General features: G+C 38.6%; 1 protein-coding gene across 4 annotated transcripts in view; it reads left to right on the top strand.

The window, feature by feature from the left end:
* The window catches only part of LOC105007905 (endoplasmic reticulum metallopeptidase 1), a 194,510-nt gene that overhangs the window by 12,820 nt on the left and 166,241 nt on the right, over positions 1-15,449 (top strand). For 3 of the 4 annotated variants that reach the window (XM_020053476.3, XM_020053477.3, XM_020053478.3), the window contains one exon: positions 6,692-6,978. The exons of the other annotated variant lie outside the window; for it this stretch is intronic. In XM_020053476.3, the coding sequence (XP_019909035.1) occupies positions 6,692-6,978 (287 nt within the window). The remainder of the gene's footprint in view (positions 1-6,691; positions 6,979-15,449) is intronic. 4 annotated transcript variants of the gene reach the window in all.

Raw genomic sequence — 15,449 nt, 5'->3', positions numbered from 1 at the left:
ACCGTATTGAGGGGAGGATGGATGGGGCCATGTATCGCGAGATCTTGGCCAACAACCTCCTTCCCTCAGTATGAGCATTGAAGATAGGTCATGGCTGGGTCTTCCAGCATGACAATGTCCCGAAACACACAGCCAGGGCAACTAAGGAGTGGCTCCGTAAGAAGCTTCTCAAGGTCCTGGAGTGGCCTAGCCAGTCTCCAGACATGAACCCAATAGAAAATCTTTGGAGGGAGCTGAAAGTCCGTATTGCCCAGCGACAGCCCCGAAACCTGAAGGATCCGGAGAAGGTCTGTATGGAGGAGTGGGCCAAAATCCCTGCTGCAGTGTGTGCAAACCTGGTCAAGAACTACAGGAAACGTATGATCTCTGTAATTGCAAACAAAGGTTTCTGTACCAAATATTAAGTTCTGGGTTTTCTGATGTTTCAAATACTTATGTCATGCAATAAAATGCTAATTAATTACTTAAAAATTATTCAATGTGATTTTCTGGATTTTTGTTTTGGTTTCTGTCACTCACAGTTGAAGAGTACCTACATGCTTTGTAAGTGGGAAAACGTATCAAATACTTGTTCTCCCCACTGTATATATCCTTGATTCTCTCTAATCAATCAACTCTAAGGTCTAGATACTAGACGATGACAAAATACTAGACGAGGACATTAACTTATTAATCATGTAGGTAATTAAAAACATGTGACATCGTAGCAACATTTCTCTTACATTTCAGAATATTGTCTTCAAACAGTAAAAACAAACACAATTTGCATATCCACAAGACTTCAATTAAGATGTTGGTATTACAAGACTATTAATTAAATCATGCCAGTCAAAAGCAGAGGTGGGGCTGTGTACAGAAACATTGACTTGTTTATAATCTAGTGTTTTACATTAGTTATTTTTTCATCATTTGTATGGTATACACTATGGGATAGGCCTACATTAAAGTTTATAAAGCAAAACTCACAAAAAAGAATGCAGTCGGTTAATGGATCGACTATGCCTCATTAACACAAGCTCTACAAGTGTCAGCCTATTGACATTATAATGAAAATCCTTCTAAATACAAGAACAATCTAAAGTACATCCATGTTCTATTACTTTCTCAACAGAAAATGTACTCTTAATTCAAATTCTATTGTTCCCCCTCAAAATTAGGTTCAGTTGTGCAACAGGTGGTTTCAGGAGGCCGTTGCACTTCTCTGTCGGTTTCTATATAGTAGAATTGAATGTCACTCTAAACCGATTACTTGGTTTGCAAGATAAAACATTTTCAGATTAAAGGACATTTTAGATGGACTAATGAGATGGAAGTCTCTGTAGGATGAAGTGATCTTGGTCCTGGTGATGGTGTGTTTGGGGGTCTGGTACCCCTAAATGACAATTGTGACCTTACCTAAGGGTTTTTATTTCAGAGTATACTATGATCATGTATTACTGTACATTATTGTAAAGTACTGAAGACGACAGGTAAGAAAAGTTAGTTGCGTGATCAATTAGGTAGGATCCCTGCTAAATCAGTAAACACTGCATCAATACAGCTACAGTTTATAGACAGTGTGCTTACAGACTTACCGGCATCATGGAAATCTTTGTGGAAAAGTATTCTATAACGCAGTTGTCAATTTATAGAAACGTTGTGATTAATTGACAATAGAAGGATAAAGACTGTTACGTGCATATACAGGAAAGCCTACTTTTGTGCACTTGTGATGTGCAGTTTGTTCTTTTTGAAAAAATCTTGTTAGTGACTTGGGACCCACAAGTTCTATTTTCTAGTGACTTGTTTATTGTATCGTTAATTTGAACGATTGGCAGTGGATTTCTACAACATGTTCACACGATTGTCTCAGTTCTACAATCAACGTTTGTGTACATTCGCAGAGAGAAATGGATTGAGCTGGCAGCATTAAGAAGACATTTGTAACTGATAATGCTGGTTTCATGTTTGCAAAGATACTTTTTTTTGAGCTGGCTATGGAGGACCAAACCTGCCAAAATTTGAAATAAATGTAATATATATAATAAATTGGTTAATCAATATTATTTCCCTATTTAATTCCGTGATCATTTATATCTGTAATCATTTATTTTTATATACATTTCCATACTCTTACATTTTCATATGTTTTTATTTCTGTATTCTTTTGTTTCTGTATTTATTAATTTCTGTATTTATTTATTGCCATATTCTTTTATTTCTGTATTTCCTTGCCCTTAAACTAATGAGGGGGCTGGAATAACAGTCAGCGCAAATAAGCAAGTTTATTTATATAGCCCAATTCAGGCATAGAAGCTTTACAGTGAAAATAAAAATACAAAATTCAATACAAAAAGGCCGTTACAGTAGTCAACCCTACTAGAGGTAAAAGCATGGATGAGCTTCTCTTGGTCTTTTTGGGACACCAGGCCTTTGATTCTGGCTATAATTTTTAGATGATAGAATGGTGTTTTGGTGACCGATTTGATATGACTGTTAAATGTGAGATCTGAGTCGATCAGAACCCCAAGATTACAAACTGGATCCCTGGTTTTAAGGGCCTGAGAATCCAGCTCTTTACTAATACTTGTTCTGTTTTATCTTGGTTTAATTGTAGACAGTTTTGGTTCATCCAGGTATTTACGTGCTCTATACAGTGACACAGAGAGTCTATTGAGCTGTTGTCATATGGTTCGAGAGCCATATATATTTGAGTATCATCGGCATAGCTGTGGTAGTTAATGTTGTTGTTCTGGCCCAGAGGTAGCATATAGAGATTGAACAGAAGCGGTCCGAGAACTGATCCCTGTGGAACTCCGCATGTCATAGCCACCCTATCAGATTCATGATTACCAATGGTGACAAAGTAACTCCGGCCATCTAGATAAGATCTGAACCAATCAAGGACTGTCATGGAGAGTCGTACCCAATTTTCCAGCCTATCTATAAGTGTACTATGATCTACAGTTTCAAATGCTGCACTGAGATCTAATAGAACTAGAACTGTTATTTTATCTGAATCAGTATTCAGCCGTATATTAAATCAGGGCCGTTTCAGTACTGTGGTGAGGTCGGAAGCCTGACTGAAATTTGTCTAAGGGACCGCTTGAGGTCACAAAATTGCTGAGTTGATTGAAGACAACCTTCTCAATGATCTTGGCCATAAAAGAGAGATTTGATACTGGGCTATATTTTTATTCATTTTAGATGCATCCAGTGTTCTCTTTTTTAATAGGGGCTTAATGGCAGCTGTTTTTAGAAATGTTGGGAAAATGCCTGATTGCAGAGAGCTATTAACTATTTGCTGCAGGTCCATTGTTATTCATATAGGCTAATTTATCAGGTGCTGTCTCGTTAAGAATAATAGCACTGTAATCTACACTCAGCCACCTTTCAGTGAGAAACATAAAATCTAGGTTGAAGGGTATTATGTAATTTACCAAGAATGATTTGTTGGTGAGAGATCTGATATTATGTAAAGCCAGCTTAATAGATATAATAGGGGTTCCTGGACTAGTAGGTTGACGTGTCACAGGTTAACAGATTAGACAGGTTCAAAACAGTCAGCATTGCTATTTTCACAATAGCAGGGACCCGAAGCACATCACCAAGTAAATTCTGTGCTCTGTGGAAATAAAGGACAAGGTTGTTGATGATGTGGCAGTCTGAGCTCTGCTATCTTTGGTTAGAACTAGCTCCCTGATTGGTATGTGTGGTGGAGGGGGGGAGGGTAAGTGTGGTGGAGGGGCGGGTGGGGGTGGGAGTTGTTGTGCCTCCGTTTAGGACAAGGACAACTTCTCAAAGCATTGGGTGATTTTAGTTTGAGGTTCAGGAGAGGGGGTTGGATACTCTGCCAATGATTACTGTCCTTCATGCTTATCTTGCTTGGAAAAGGCATTCCAAGAGCGTGACATAAGTTGGCACCAAGCAGCGGGCATCCCATGATATGGAAGAACCCCATCAGGTCCAATAAACCATATCCTGTAGTTGAGGCATGCCAATGTCAGCCACGTATTCAGCCCAAGGTGTCTGCTAAAAGATTACATTCCTTTCCCCAAGGTTGGAATGGGGCCTGAGATGAAAACATTTTGTTGAAAGTTATTTTCTCAGAGCCAGTTTTCCTTTGTAGAATGTCAAAAGACCCTGTGTGGATAATAATCTGCATGTTGCTTGGATGTGTAGAGAGAATAACTGGTAACATTTCTGTTAGCTCTCTGACCGATGTGTCATCCATGGTTAGGATTTCAGTCTTTGCCATTCTGATATGCTTGGTTATGTCATTCCCAATCAAGGTAGTATCAGGTTTATCAGATGTGGAGTTAGCTAAGTGGTCAGTGGTTTTAGGGCTATTTCTTGGATTTTGGTTAGCCCTAATGCTAGTGTTGTGGTTAGCTTCCCTAGGTTCATTTACACACATTTCATTCAGAGTCAGTGGATCATAACTGTTTTGCAGTGTGAGTTCAGGTGGTGGATTGAGTGCTCTCTTATTTGATTTCTTGCTGGATTTGCCTCTGCGGCGTCTGACGTCAGACCAAGTCCCTGATGGAATTGATGCTTTCGGTCTAGCCCCGGTGCTATGCTGGTAAGACGTGTCATTGGGGAAGGCTGGTTTGAAGGCCTCTGCGGTTAATCCAGTGGCACTAGCACATGTCCAGGGGAGAGTGTCAGCCAGGTCCGTGACAGAGTGGTCTAGATTGGAAGTAATCCCTTGTATACCAATCTGTGTCTGTCCGTTAGCGTTTGTTAGCTCAACCCCTAGAGTAGCTGCTACAGAGTCAATGAATTGTTAGTTTTCACATATTTCAAACTGTGTTATCGTCTCATTCAGTCGATTGCTCTGAAATTGGTCTGATCTATTAACCAGTTTTGACTGCGTTCTGTCAAGTATAGGGACATCTTTAGAGCTCTCTAGCCTTTTGCTATGATAGCATTAGCATTTGTTGATTCACCTGCGGGACAAGACCCACAGTCCTACAGGAGGAGGAGTGCTCGGTTGACTAAATCTTCTAAGCGGTTGATCTGTTCCTCCGGTTGTGTCATTCGACTAACCGGCATGAAAGCAATAAGCAATCAAGCCCAGAGCAGCATATAGAATGAGACTGTGAAGACAGTGAGTGCTGTTTTAGATCCATGGCGCGTCCCCATGTTGCCAGTCAAAACAATTTCACGTTGCTTTTCCCAAAACAAGTCAGAAGAGCGAAAACATCTTTGTTCAGAACAAGAAAAGGAACCAGGCAAGCCTAGTTCTGCCAGCCCACAATTAGAAGGGATGAATGTTGTTGCCCTGGCTGGATTCGATCACGCGGTTTCTTACGTGACAGACTGTGTCTTTAACCACTACGCTATTTAAACAGCGGGTGTTGTTGCATGTGATACATGTGTTGAAATGTGTGGTGTCTGTTTACTTCTTGCATTGCCAAACCAATTAGTCGAAATTCCATGGTTTTCGGAACTAGCTCCCGACATTAGCTAACATCCAAACCAACAACAGGTATAACAGGATCACTATGTTACATTCAACATGTTAAATTAGATAGCGATTACTGTGGATGGCCAGCAAATGGCAGTATATACAGTACCTTTAATATAAAAAATTACTCTAATCACTCCATGGCTGGTTTGTTTCTTTAGAAAAAAATTGCAGTTTTTCTTTTGACTTGCTATAATGCAGCTACTGAAACTGGTAGCCAGCAAAGTTTTAGTCTATCCTGAACAAGTCCTAATGCCTAATTTGTTTGGTCCGTGGCATGGATCGAACCCCAGGCTCTTATGTGACAGTCCGCCTCTCTAACCACCTCTCAGTTTAACAATGGTTGGTCAGTTGGTCGACCGGGCAGCCAGCCAGCCAGCTTTTCTAACCACTACGTTATTTACCAAACAGGCAGTCAGTCATTCTTAACTGTTGCGCAGCTGAAATCCTATATCAAGTGTAGAATCTGACAATTAACAATTACAATATGAATGTACGTTTCATTGGAAGTGAATGTGCCTAGATAATGAGAACAACAGAAACCTCTCTGTTTAGATTATCTCTCAGTAGGTAGCGCTCTAATGACAGGAATGTTTACGATGGCCATATGGCATGGGGGTTGACTTCTAAAAAGTTAGAAACGCCCTTAATGTATAGGCTATCTGGTAACCAACATTACAGTGAGAAGAGATTGACTGAGATGAGATTGAGGTTGTGTAAGGAAGACCAGGTCCGTAACCTCATGAACAAGACTTTCTAATGCTGCAATAAATAATATACTTTCTCTCTCCCTTGACAAACGGGTATGCTAAATATTACAACCACTATACGAAACGGCCGATTTCTAACACAAGCAAGAATGGGAATACATTTCATTTTCAAAACTACAGCAATTTGTCTCCTCAGTTCCCCACTGCTTACAGAGTATTGTTAAAAGAAGAGGTGATGCAACACAGTGGTAAACATGCCCCTGTCCCAACTTTTTTGGAAACGGGTTGTATATCTCAAATGGTGATGTCACACAGGCAAGACACTCGACATCTGGAAGTCTTAATATTATCATGCACAATAAATACAGAGTATAATACAGCAGATCAGAAGGTTATTTAATTACCTTATTTTCTTAAAATGATTTAAATAAAACTGTCAAAATGAAAGAACATGTTGGTAGTACGTCTAGCCTATATTGAATATTCCTTAATGTATTTACTGACTCGATGCATGCCTTCTGTCTGGCACCAGGAAGCATCTGGAAAACATTACCAGCATTGGCCCCCGTCCACTGGGCAGCCAGGAGAATGAAGTTGTAACAGTAAACTACTTGCTGGAGCAGATCGAGCACATCAAGGTCTACAGTGCCTTAGGACCCCACTCTGTCATCGTGGACATCCAGAAACCCACGGGCTACGTGTTTTGGAATCATTACTATGATAGAATTAGCAACATCGCTGTCCGACTGGAGCCCAAGGACGGGACTCAGCACCTCATGCTGGCCAATTGTCACTTTGACACTGTGGCCAACAGTCCAGGTACTCTACAACACTTTTAAATGTTTTACCTTGGTCTCGGACACCCTTAGGTAAACAGTCAGACAGTGCTCCCTGAAAGTTATCAGTTATAGAAACATTTAAAACCCTTGAGGGACTATTGGGACATGGATGTCCCGAATACACGAAATATGAAATATCTTTTAAAAAGTTTATGATAGCAAGAATCGGTTTACTTCCACCGTTTTCCTGATATTCATCTGAAAAAAGTAATATGTGTATTGGTTACGTATGCATTTCCTGGTTGTCGTCATCTATCCCAATGCAACCTTACCCTCATGCACCTGACCAATGGATGGGCTGATGGGTGACAGCATCCAATGCAGAATCGACCAATGGAAGGCTGTTGCTAGGCAAAATCGTTTATTTTACTCAATCAGGGGAAGGTTTCTATTACGTATTCGAGCAAATCGAAAGGTTGTGGGGTGGGACATAAATAGTTTGTTTTCAATATCATATCGGTTTGACTTAGAAGACAAGCTGGATGCAGTACGTTAACTTAGCTAGCATGCTAACGTTTTAGCATTATGTCCTTTCAGAACGCCAACAAAAGGATATGTGTTTTCAACAGTTTTATAAGTATTATTATTAGTATAAAATGGCAAAACGTAAAAACACTTTTACTAAATGTAGCAGTAGTCCTTTACGGTTTTCAAACCGTGGATAGCTGAGTTACTGAACACAAAGGACTAATGCGAACCCAACATGCTAACTCCGGAGCAGAGTCTGGTAAGTAACATCAGATTACCTATTTATCATGAAATGTGATCATAATAGATGTTGTCTGCTTTGCGTATTTTGAATGGGAGAACTGTTCCACATTGGTGTTTGTGGTTTGGGATCACCTGGTATCAATGAAAAATATTTTTTGTGAAACAATGCGTAGTTGTGCAAGAAAAGGGTTTGCAGAATACATTTTTGTTGAAAACAATCTTCCACATGGTTTTGTGGTCTGAAATAAATGATAATGCTAACAAAATGCTAATGCTGCAACACAGTAGGGTTCCAAATATAGTTAGTAAATAACATTTATCATGAAATAATGTACCACAAATGTGATCATTATAGATATTGTCTGCTTTGCGTATTTGGAATGGGGGAACTGTTCCACATGGGTGTTTGTGCCCTGGTGTCACCTGGTATCACCTGGTAATCAGTGACAATTAGAAAAATTATAATGGGTATAATGCAAATAAGGTGAATTATTTCTTTGTTCACATTTATTGTGAAACAATGCGTATTTGTGTAAGGAAAGGGTTTGCAGAAAACATTTGTGTTGTAAAATATTTTCCACATGGTTTTGTGGTCTGAATTCAATGATAAATAGAAGAATGGATGTCAAAAACATATTGGACTGTTTGCGCAAAAGGTGATTTATTTCATTGTTTTGTTCACATTTATTATGATACAATGCATATGTGTGTAAGAAAAGGGTTTGCAGAAAACATTTGTGTTGGAAAAACGATTCGCCACAGTTGTGTTGTGGTCAGAATTCAATGATATAAAGAAACAAATACATTTGTTGATTGTGCGTAATCACTCAAATACTACCTTCATAAGTACATTTTCATGCATGTTTATATATATAAGGAGTACTTATATTATTATGATGATTTCATAAAAGTATATATATTTTTTAAGAGATGTAATATACTTAAGCCAGTGTGATCCAAATGAATGAGCTAAACCGGTTAGATCGATTTGTGTGTTGAGCAGAGAAATTGTCAGCAATTTAAAAATGTAAAACTGTAAAACAGCCAGAGTATGTTGCAGTGCTTATTCAGATATATTCAATGGGTCATTTGTCATCACTACTGATTCCCCAGCATCTTGTAGCCATGGCCCAAAAAAAGTAAGCACGTATCTTATACCAATTTGTTTCTTTGGACTTCAATGGACATTAAGACCTAGGCTTCCTCTGGTGGATTATTGTACAGGATTTGATGTTTGGCCTGCTGACATCTGGTCATTTATGACTCTGACAGTGGGGAGAGAGACTGTCCAAGCAGATGAAGTGTATTTGTGTGTGTTTGAAAATAGATTAAGAGTATAAATAATGTATAGTGTCTCTGTATTTGATATAAGTAAACTTAGTATATTGCTACTAGTAGTACTTTTGTGTTCTTCACAAAAGTTGTTTTGTTTTTATTGTACTTATTGTGCTGACAAAGAAGGATACTTTTTGTAATTAACTTTTTTAAAATTTATTACACCGAAGAGTGTCCTTAATTGATTAATGTTAGTAGTTTATGTAGGGTATATTCTGTCACTTTGGTGATTTATGACTCTGGTGGGCTGGGCTTCCAGATTTTTTGACAGGTGGGCGGGACATCTGGTTTGCTGGGTGGGACCTCCGGTGTGACGTATGGACTTCCTGTATCATATGTGTTAGGGCGGGATTTCCGGAATGACGTATGCATGTCCGGTGACTTTGTAATTTATGATTGAATTGATGTGTCCATGTTTGATGTTTTACAACGATTGATAAACACCCCGGACAAGTGTTACAACAGATGCGATATGTTTGATGTTTAACAAATGGGTCTTTGGGTTCCGGAATGTTAAATACCCAAGCAATACGTAAGTGTTATCAGCGGCAAGATGTTTGGTATTTAACAAATGGCCCCAGGGTTCAGCAATGCTATAACCCCCCAGCATTTTATGTTCCGATAAGTGTTACAACAGATGTCCTAGTGGGTGTTAACCTTCCATGTTTTACAATGTGCATGTAGCATGGTGTTTATCCAGATAAGGGCTACAACAGATGGGCAATTCCAGCGTTATGGACGTGCCATTTGCAGTCAAAACATAAAATATAAATTCTCAGAAAATGCATTTAATACCAATATATTTAAATGTCTGTTTATATGTCCATACTCCCTTAATAAAGGAGTACAGACATTAGAAAAATATCAATCTACACATGCGTTTTATATTTAATATGAGGGAAATACACATGCGTTATGGACGTGACAAAAAAAAGACGCAAGTTTGTGGGAGACAATATACTTTGTTGAAATTCTGTGAATTAAAATGCACAAGCCAAAATAAATAATACCAGCCGAATGGATGAGTGTCGGCTCTCTATAGAACATACATTTATTTTATTTTAGTTTAAAAAAATCCATTTATGAGGAAAAACGGACGTTACGGATGTGACTTCTTTCCGTTATGGACGTGACCGTTCCGAAATCATCACTTGGCTGACGCTGGAAAACTTGAACAGAGACCTTTTTGTGTGTCTCTTTTTATTTGAAACAACAAACATCTGAGACATCAGTAAGGTAAGTCTGCACAATTAATCAAATTTAAACTGAAATCACCGTGTTAGATTAGTTCACGCATATCTCTCATGCTGCTAAACTGTAACCGGCATGTGAGCATGTTTGAAACTCAATTCGGGCATGATATTGCTTGCTTGATAATGTGTTTTTATCATCAAGGTGTTTACTTTAGACCCCGAAAGATATGGAATTGATAATGCTAAGATACATAATCATTATATATGCAGTTTATCATATCGATATTCTCCGGAGTTAAGAGCACCGGTTTCCCCTCAGTCCCGTCAGTGAATTGAAACGCTGTCTGATTGTAACAGTGTGTTGGCCTGTGTCTATATAGAACAAACAGTCTGGAGAGCGTTTTTTTTTTTTTTTGCATGCAAAAAAGCAATCATGTCACAATGATCGCAATATTATGTTTTGTGTCAAACTAATCGCAATGTTTATACCCGTTTTGCGTTGTTGAATGCGCAATCGTGCTTTAAAATAGCCACATTATTGCAAAATTAGCCAATGCATTGAAATAATAATTGAAATGTTATTGTCTTAAGTCAAAATCACAATGATTACTTCATTTCATTAGGCCCGATGGGTTTTTGCCACGTTTATATTGGTTTGGATGTCAGGAGGATCAAGACGATCTGTGTGAAAGAGACGCCCAAAATACTTACCAATTACTGCAAATAAAGTAGAGATTTTGTCCAGAAATCGCAGATCTACAATCACCACAGAAATAACTGCCTTTGACCACAGAGGGCGTGCGCGGGAAAGAAAGTGAGTCATCACAGAAGGCGCGTCTCATATTTCTCTCTCTCTCTCACACACGCACACTCCATGGTACTAGTATTAATTGATTTCTAAAAAGTTCTGATGTACAGTAATAGAGATCAATTTAATATATGTGTGGGTTTTTTTTAACAGTAAAATGATGAAAGACCAAGGTGAGTTTGACTTCTTTCCACTCCATTTCAAGCAATAGATCGATTTATATTGTAAAGTTGATGAATTTATCTTTTCGTATTGATTTAATCAGAATGCTTCTTGATTGCCTTTGTTATGTGTCATTATATTGCTTGAAATAAATAAATTAATTAATTAATTAAACAAATATAAGCTGGTCAAATCATGCATGATTTAATGTGAAGCGTCCGTAACGGTCACGTCCGTAACGCATAATTAGGTTGTTTAGAGCAATTAAGTGAGATGATTTGTCAATCATAACTAGAATGGACATATTTTGGCTTTGTACATAAAGTTTCAAATTAATTGTAATAATAATGATTATACAATCTAAACTTATTCTTTAAATCGTTACGGACGTGACACAGCACTTAAGCGTCGTGACTTCCTAAATATAGCCTTTATAAATTTAAAGGGAAATGCAGTTATAACAAAGTGAGTGTATTTATATCTCAGTCATGCCCCCATCTTTCTGCAAAATCCTTACTATCAACATAAAGTATAATTAAAGGAGTCTTTGATCCCTCTTTTTAAAGCATGAAATAGGTTTGTATAAAAAAAGCAATTTTAGTATCTGTGCACACGTTATCTGAGGTGAATAAACAGAAATTTCCTTAAAATTTACATGACAGCACATCAATACAATAAAATACAGATCCAAATGGACAACTTAGAAAGGGTTTTGATTTTTTTATGATAACTTTAATTTTTCACAGCAAGGTTGACATTTGCGTGGAATTGCCCAGATGTCCTACAACCGGTGGGTGTTAACCTTAGATGTTTTATGGGATGATTGGCGTGGTCTGTGTATTTAAACCACGCAGACCCTGTTGATGGTCACTCAATCTCGCCAGAGTAAACTTACCTACACATTACAAACCACAGCGGATTGTGCAGCGATCAACGTTTTGGGTGAAACACCATTGAAATCTAACAGCTTAACCGCAGCTCAGCGAGTCGGCAAGAGATTACAAATGGACAGCAGAGACGCAATCAACACACCAGCCCCGAAGAAACCGATGCAGAGTTTAACCTGAAGCCATCAACTACACCAGGATATGTTGGCACGGGAATGGAAATTGGACGACGGTCGGATCGGTGGATACATTTTCAACCCAGAGATACCGGAGGTTGCATTTTATTAATTACCTGAAGGCCAAGAGTTTAAGGCTGGTGTGACTAATCAAATGGTTTTTAATGCCAATTTATGGAACCCCTTTCGGAAAGTGTTTTACTTGGGGCCAAAACAGGGGACACATTATACGGTAGATGTACTGTTTAAAGCTGTCAAAGGAATGAAACGGTATGACTTTTTTAGATTGGTAAATGTCAGCGGCTTAGATTGTGACTGCGACTGTAGACTGTTTGACTGACGTAAGATCTTGAAGCTCTGCCTTAAGCTAACACAGTCCTCAACACAGCATAAAAACAGACAAACCACCTGTGACTATCAAGCAGTCGGAAGAATTTTACGAAACATGTCTCAAGATTACAACCAACAGGAGATTGAAGAACCCAAGGCTGAGGACTGGCTGTGTGACACCTGGGACAACAACGCTGAAGCCTTCTACGGAACCCCGGACCCCGAAAGCTTGATTCCACTGGCATACCCAACAAGAAACTACCATAGACTTGACGGTTTGGTGATCAGTTAGGACCTCTTAATCTGACATAACTCTTGTTACCATTTGAAAGGTATCAAAAAATTTACAAAGCCTTCCACCAAAAGTTTTAAAGATTATCAAAGCAACATTCGGTATGATTCTGGGAAACGTTGTTGCGGCTATTATCCACAAAGCATGCATCGGATTTGAAGTGGACCACCCAAGTCAGAGAAGACATTCTTGTCTCGATCCGCCTGATTAATTTTTTGAGACCCATTATGATGTCATTGTGGAGACAGTTTTAACACCGCGACTGGCTTTGAACGCATCAGGGTTTCATGCTCCACTGACCAATGTTCACGAGGCCGCTGAGAACTTTCTGCATGAGCTCAAGTTGAAGCAGAATATCACACTGAGACTGAGTGAGAACATGGATGAATAAATGGATACAATTAATGAGGAAGCTGTATGCGAAGCAGTAGCGTCTTGGTGCGACGAAACAAAGAGTCTGCTGTCTAAGGATGGGTAACTTCAGTTCTCATGTTTACATGTATCTACTGTATACAAATCCTATGTGGGTTTAGCGATTAAACAGTTGATGCACAAAGTTATCAAGAGCAATATTGATGTTTGACCTTTTAATAACAGAGACCATGTCGGTATAAAGCGTTTTAATAATCTGAACAAGCATATAGAAACGGTCAGGAACACATCTGATGATTGGCTGCAATTGTTGTCAAACGGTGTGGAATCAAAGGCTCTAAGCAACTTCATGTATAAACTTCTAACATTTTCAAATGCTGATAACAAAGACTTTAAAATTGGGCACCTGTTGTGTTTGTTTACGTATGTAACAGATGTTTGTGTGGTAAAATTGTTGAGTAGTGAAGCTGTGGATGTAGAATGTATTTCTAAATTGTTATTTCAGAAATCTGAATGTTTGTGTAACTTTTCAGAATTTCTTTGACGTATAATTTCGAAAACTCAAATAGAACGATGTTAAACATGTATTACTTCTCATTATTGCCAGAATGCTCTACGATGTCTGAACAAGTTATGAAAAGTATTTATTATGACCCGGCAAACCCTGGTGCTTCTGAGGGTAGAGAGGGATTGAAAAGAGCGTACTTGGGAAAAAAACTGGTAGATCCTCAAAAATGGCGAGGCAAATGACTGGCTACATGCCCAGGATACATACATGATACACAGGCCTGTAGCTACACATTTTCTAAGAAAAATAGCTATTGTTCATGATGTAAATTTACAATTTCAGCTGGATTTGGTTTACATGAGTGCTTATAGTTTTGAAATCGAGAACATGAAATCTATGTTAACATGCATAGATGTATTAAGCAAATACACATGGATTTGTGTGCTGAGAAATAAAAGCGCTATCAAGGTAAAGCAAGCATTTGAAGACGTATTAAAAGAAGGAAGAACACCACAAAAAGTCCAAACAGGCAAGGGGAAGTGTTAATGAAGTAGTACAACATAAAACATTTTGCTACTGGAAATGATGTCAAAGCGAGTATCGTTGAGAGATTTAATAAAACAATTAAATCACGAATGTGGAGGTTTCTCACATCTGCCAACACTATGTTGAGGTTAGTCAAGATTTAGTTCATGGATACAACCATAGCTACCATCTGTCTATTAAGATGAAGCCTGCTGACGTTTGTGAAGAAAATGTGAGACTAGTTCTCAAGAACCTGTATGGTACAACAATAATGAGAAATGGTAATCAAAGTTACAAGTTAAGGGTTAGGGATACTGTGAGACTCTCCAAGTTGAGAGCAGTGTTTACAAAAGGCTATGAAAAAGGGTACACAGATGAATATTTCACAATAACAGAATGCCTTCCGTGGGTACCTCCTGTATATATAATAAAAGATTATGATGGTGATGTGATGGTTGGGACCTTTTATGAACAGGAATTACTGAAAATAATTGTGGCTAAGGATAAAACTTTTTAAGTGGAAGCAATTCTGGAAGAGAAAATACAGAAAGGGAAGAAAATGAGTTTTGTGAAATGGCTTGGTTGGCCTGAGAAATTCAACAGCTGGATAGCATCGGAACAAGTCCTTGAAACTGGATAAAACTCCAGGATTTTCAGGATCACATCACTTACATTGACTGCGATCAGCATGGGTGACTGTGGTTTCTACACAACGCTGCCCAGTAACTCGTCGAGAAAAACAATTCGAGTTCGAGCTGTACCACAAAATTTGCCAAAGGTAGAGATTTGAAAGGTGATTGGGAAGTATCTTTGATACAATTCCAATACCTGCATATGTGGAAGACTTTTATATGGGGTGAAAACGCATTTGAACTACATGAACTTCTCGAAACACGACAAAACTTGGAAATATGAGCTCAACACCGGTTATTACAACGACATAGGAAAACTAGTGGCAGAGATCAACATTTATATAAAACCACATGGTGTTATGGGCAGGGTATGATTAATTTAAAAATAGAATGTTTCTAAAAGGCGAGCCCCATTTTAGTGCGAAACTGGAACTAGGCTTAAAAACAGGCGATCGGTGGTACGCCCCATGATACGGGTCATTCCCCACAGATATTCTGGCAGGGTTTAACACCCTACATC

This window comes from Esox lucius, chromosome 14 (assembly GCF_011004845.1).
Source record: "Esox lucius isolate fEsoLuc1 chromosome 14, fEsoLuc1.pri, whole genome shotgun sequence".
In the NCBI taxonomy this organism is placed as follows: domain Eukaryota; kingdom Metazoa; phylum Chordata; class Actinopteri; order Esociformes; family Esocidae; genus Esox; species Esox lucius.
The sequence above is the reverse complement of the archived record's forward strand: the minus strand, read 5'-3'. Positions and strand labels throughout refer to the sequence as shown.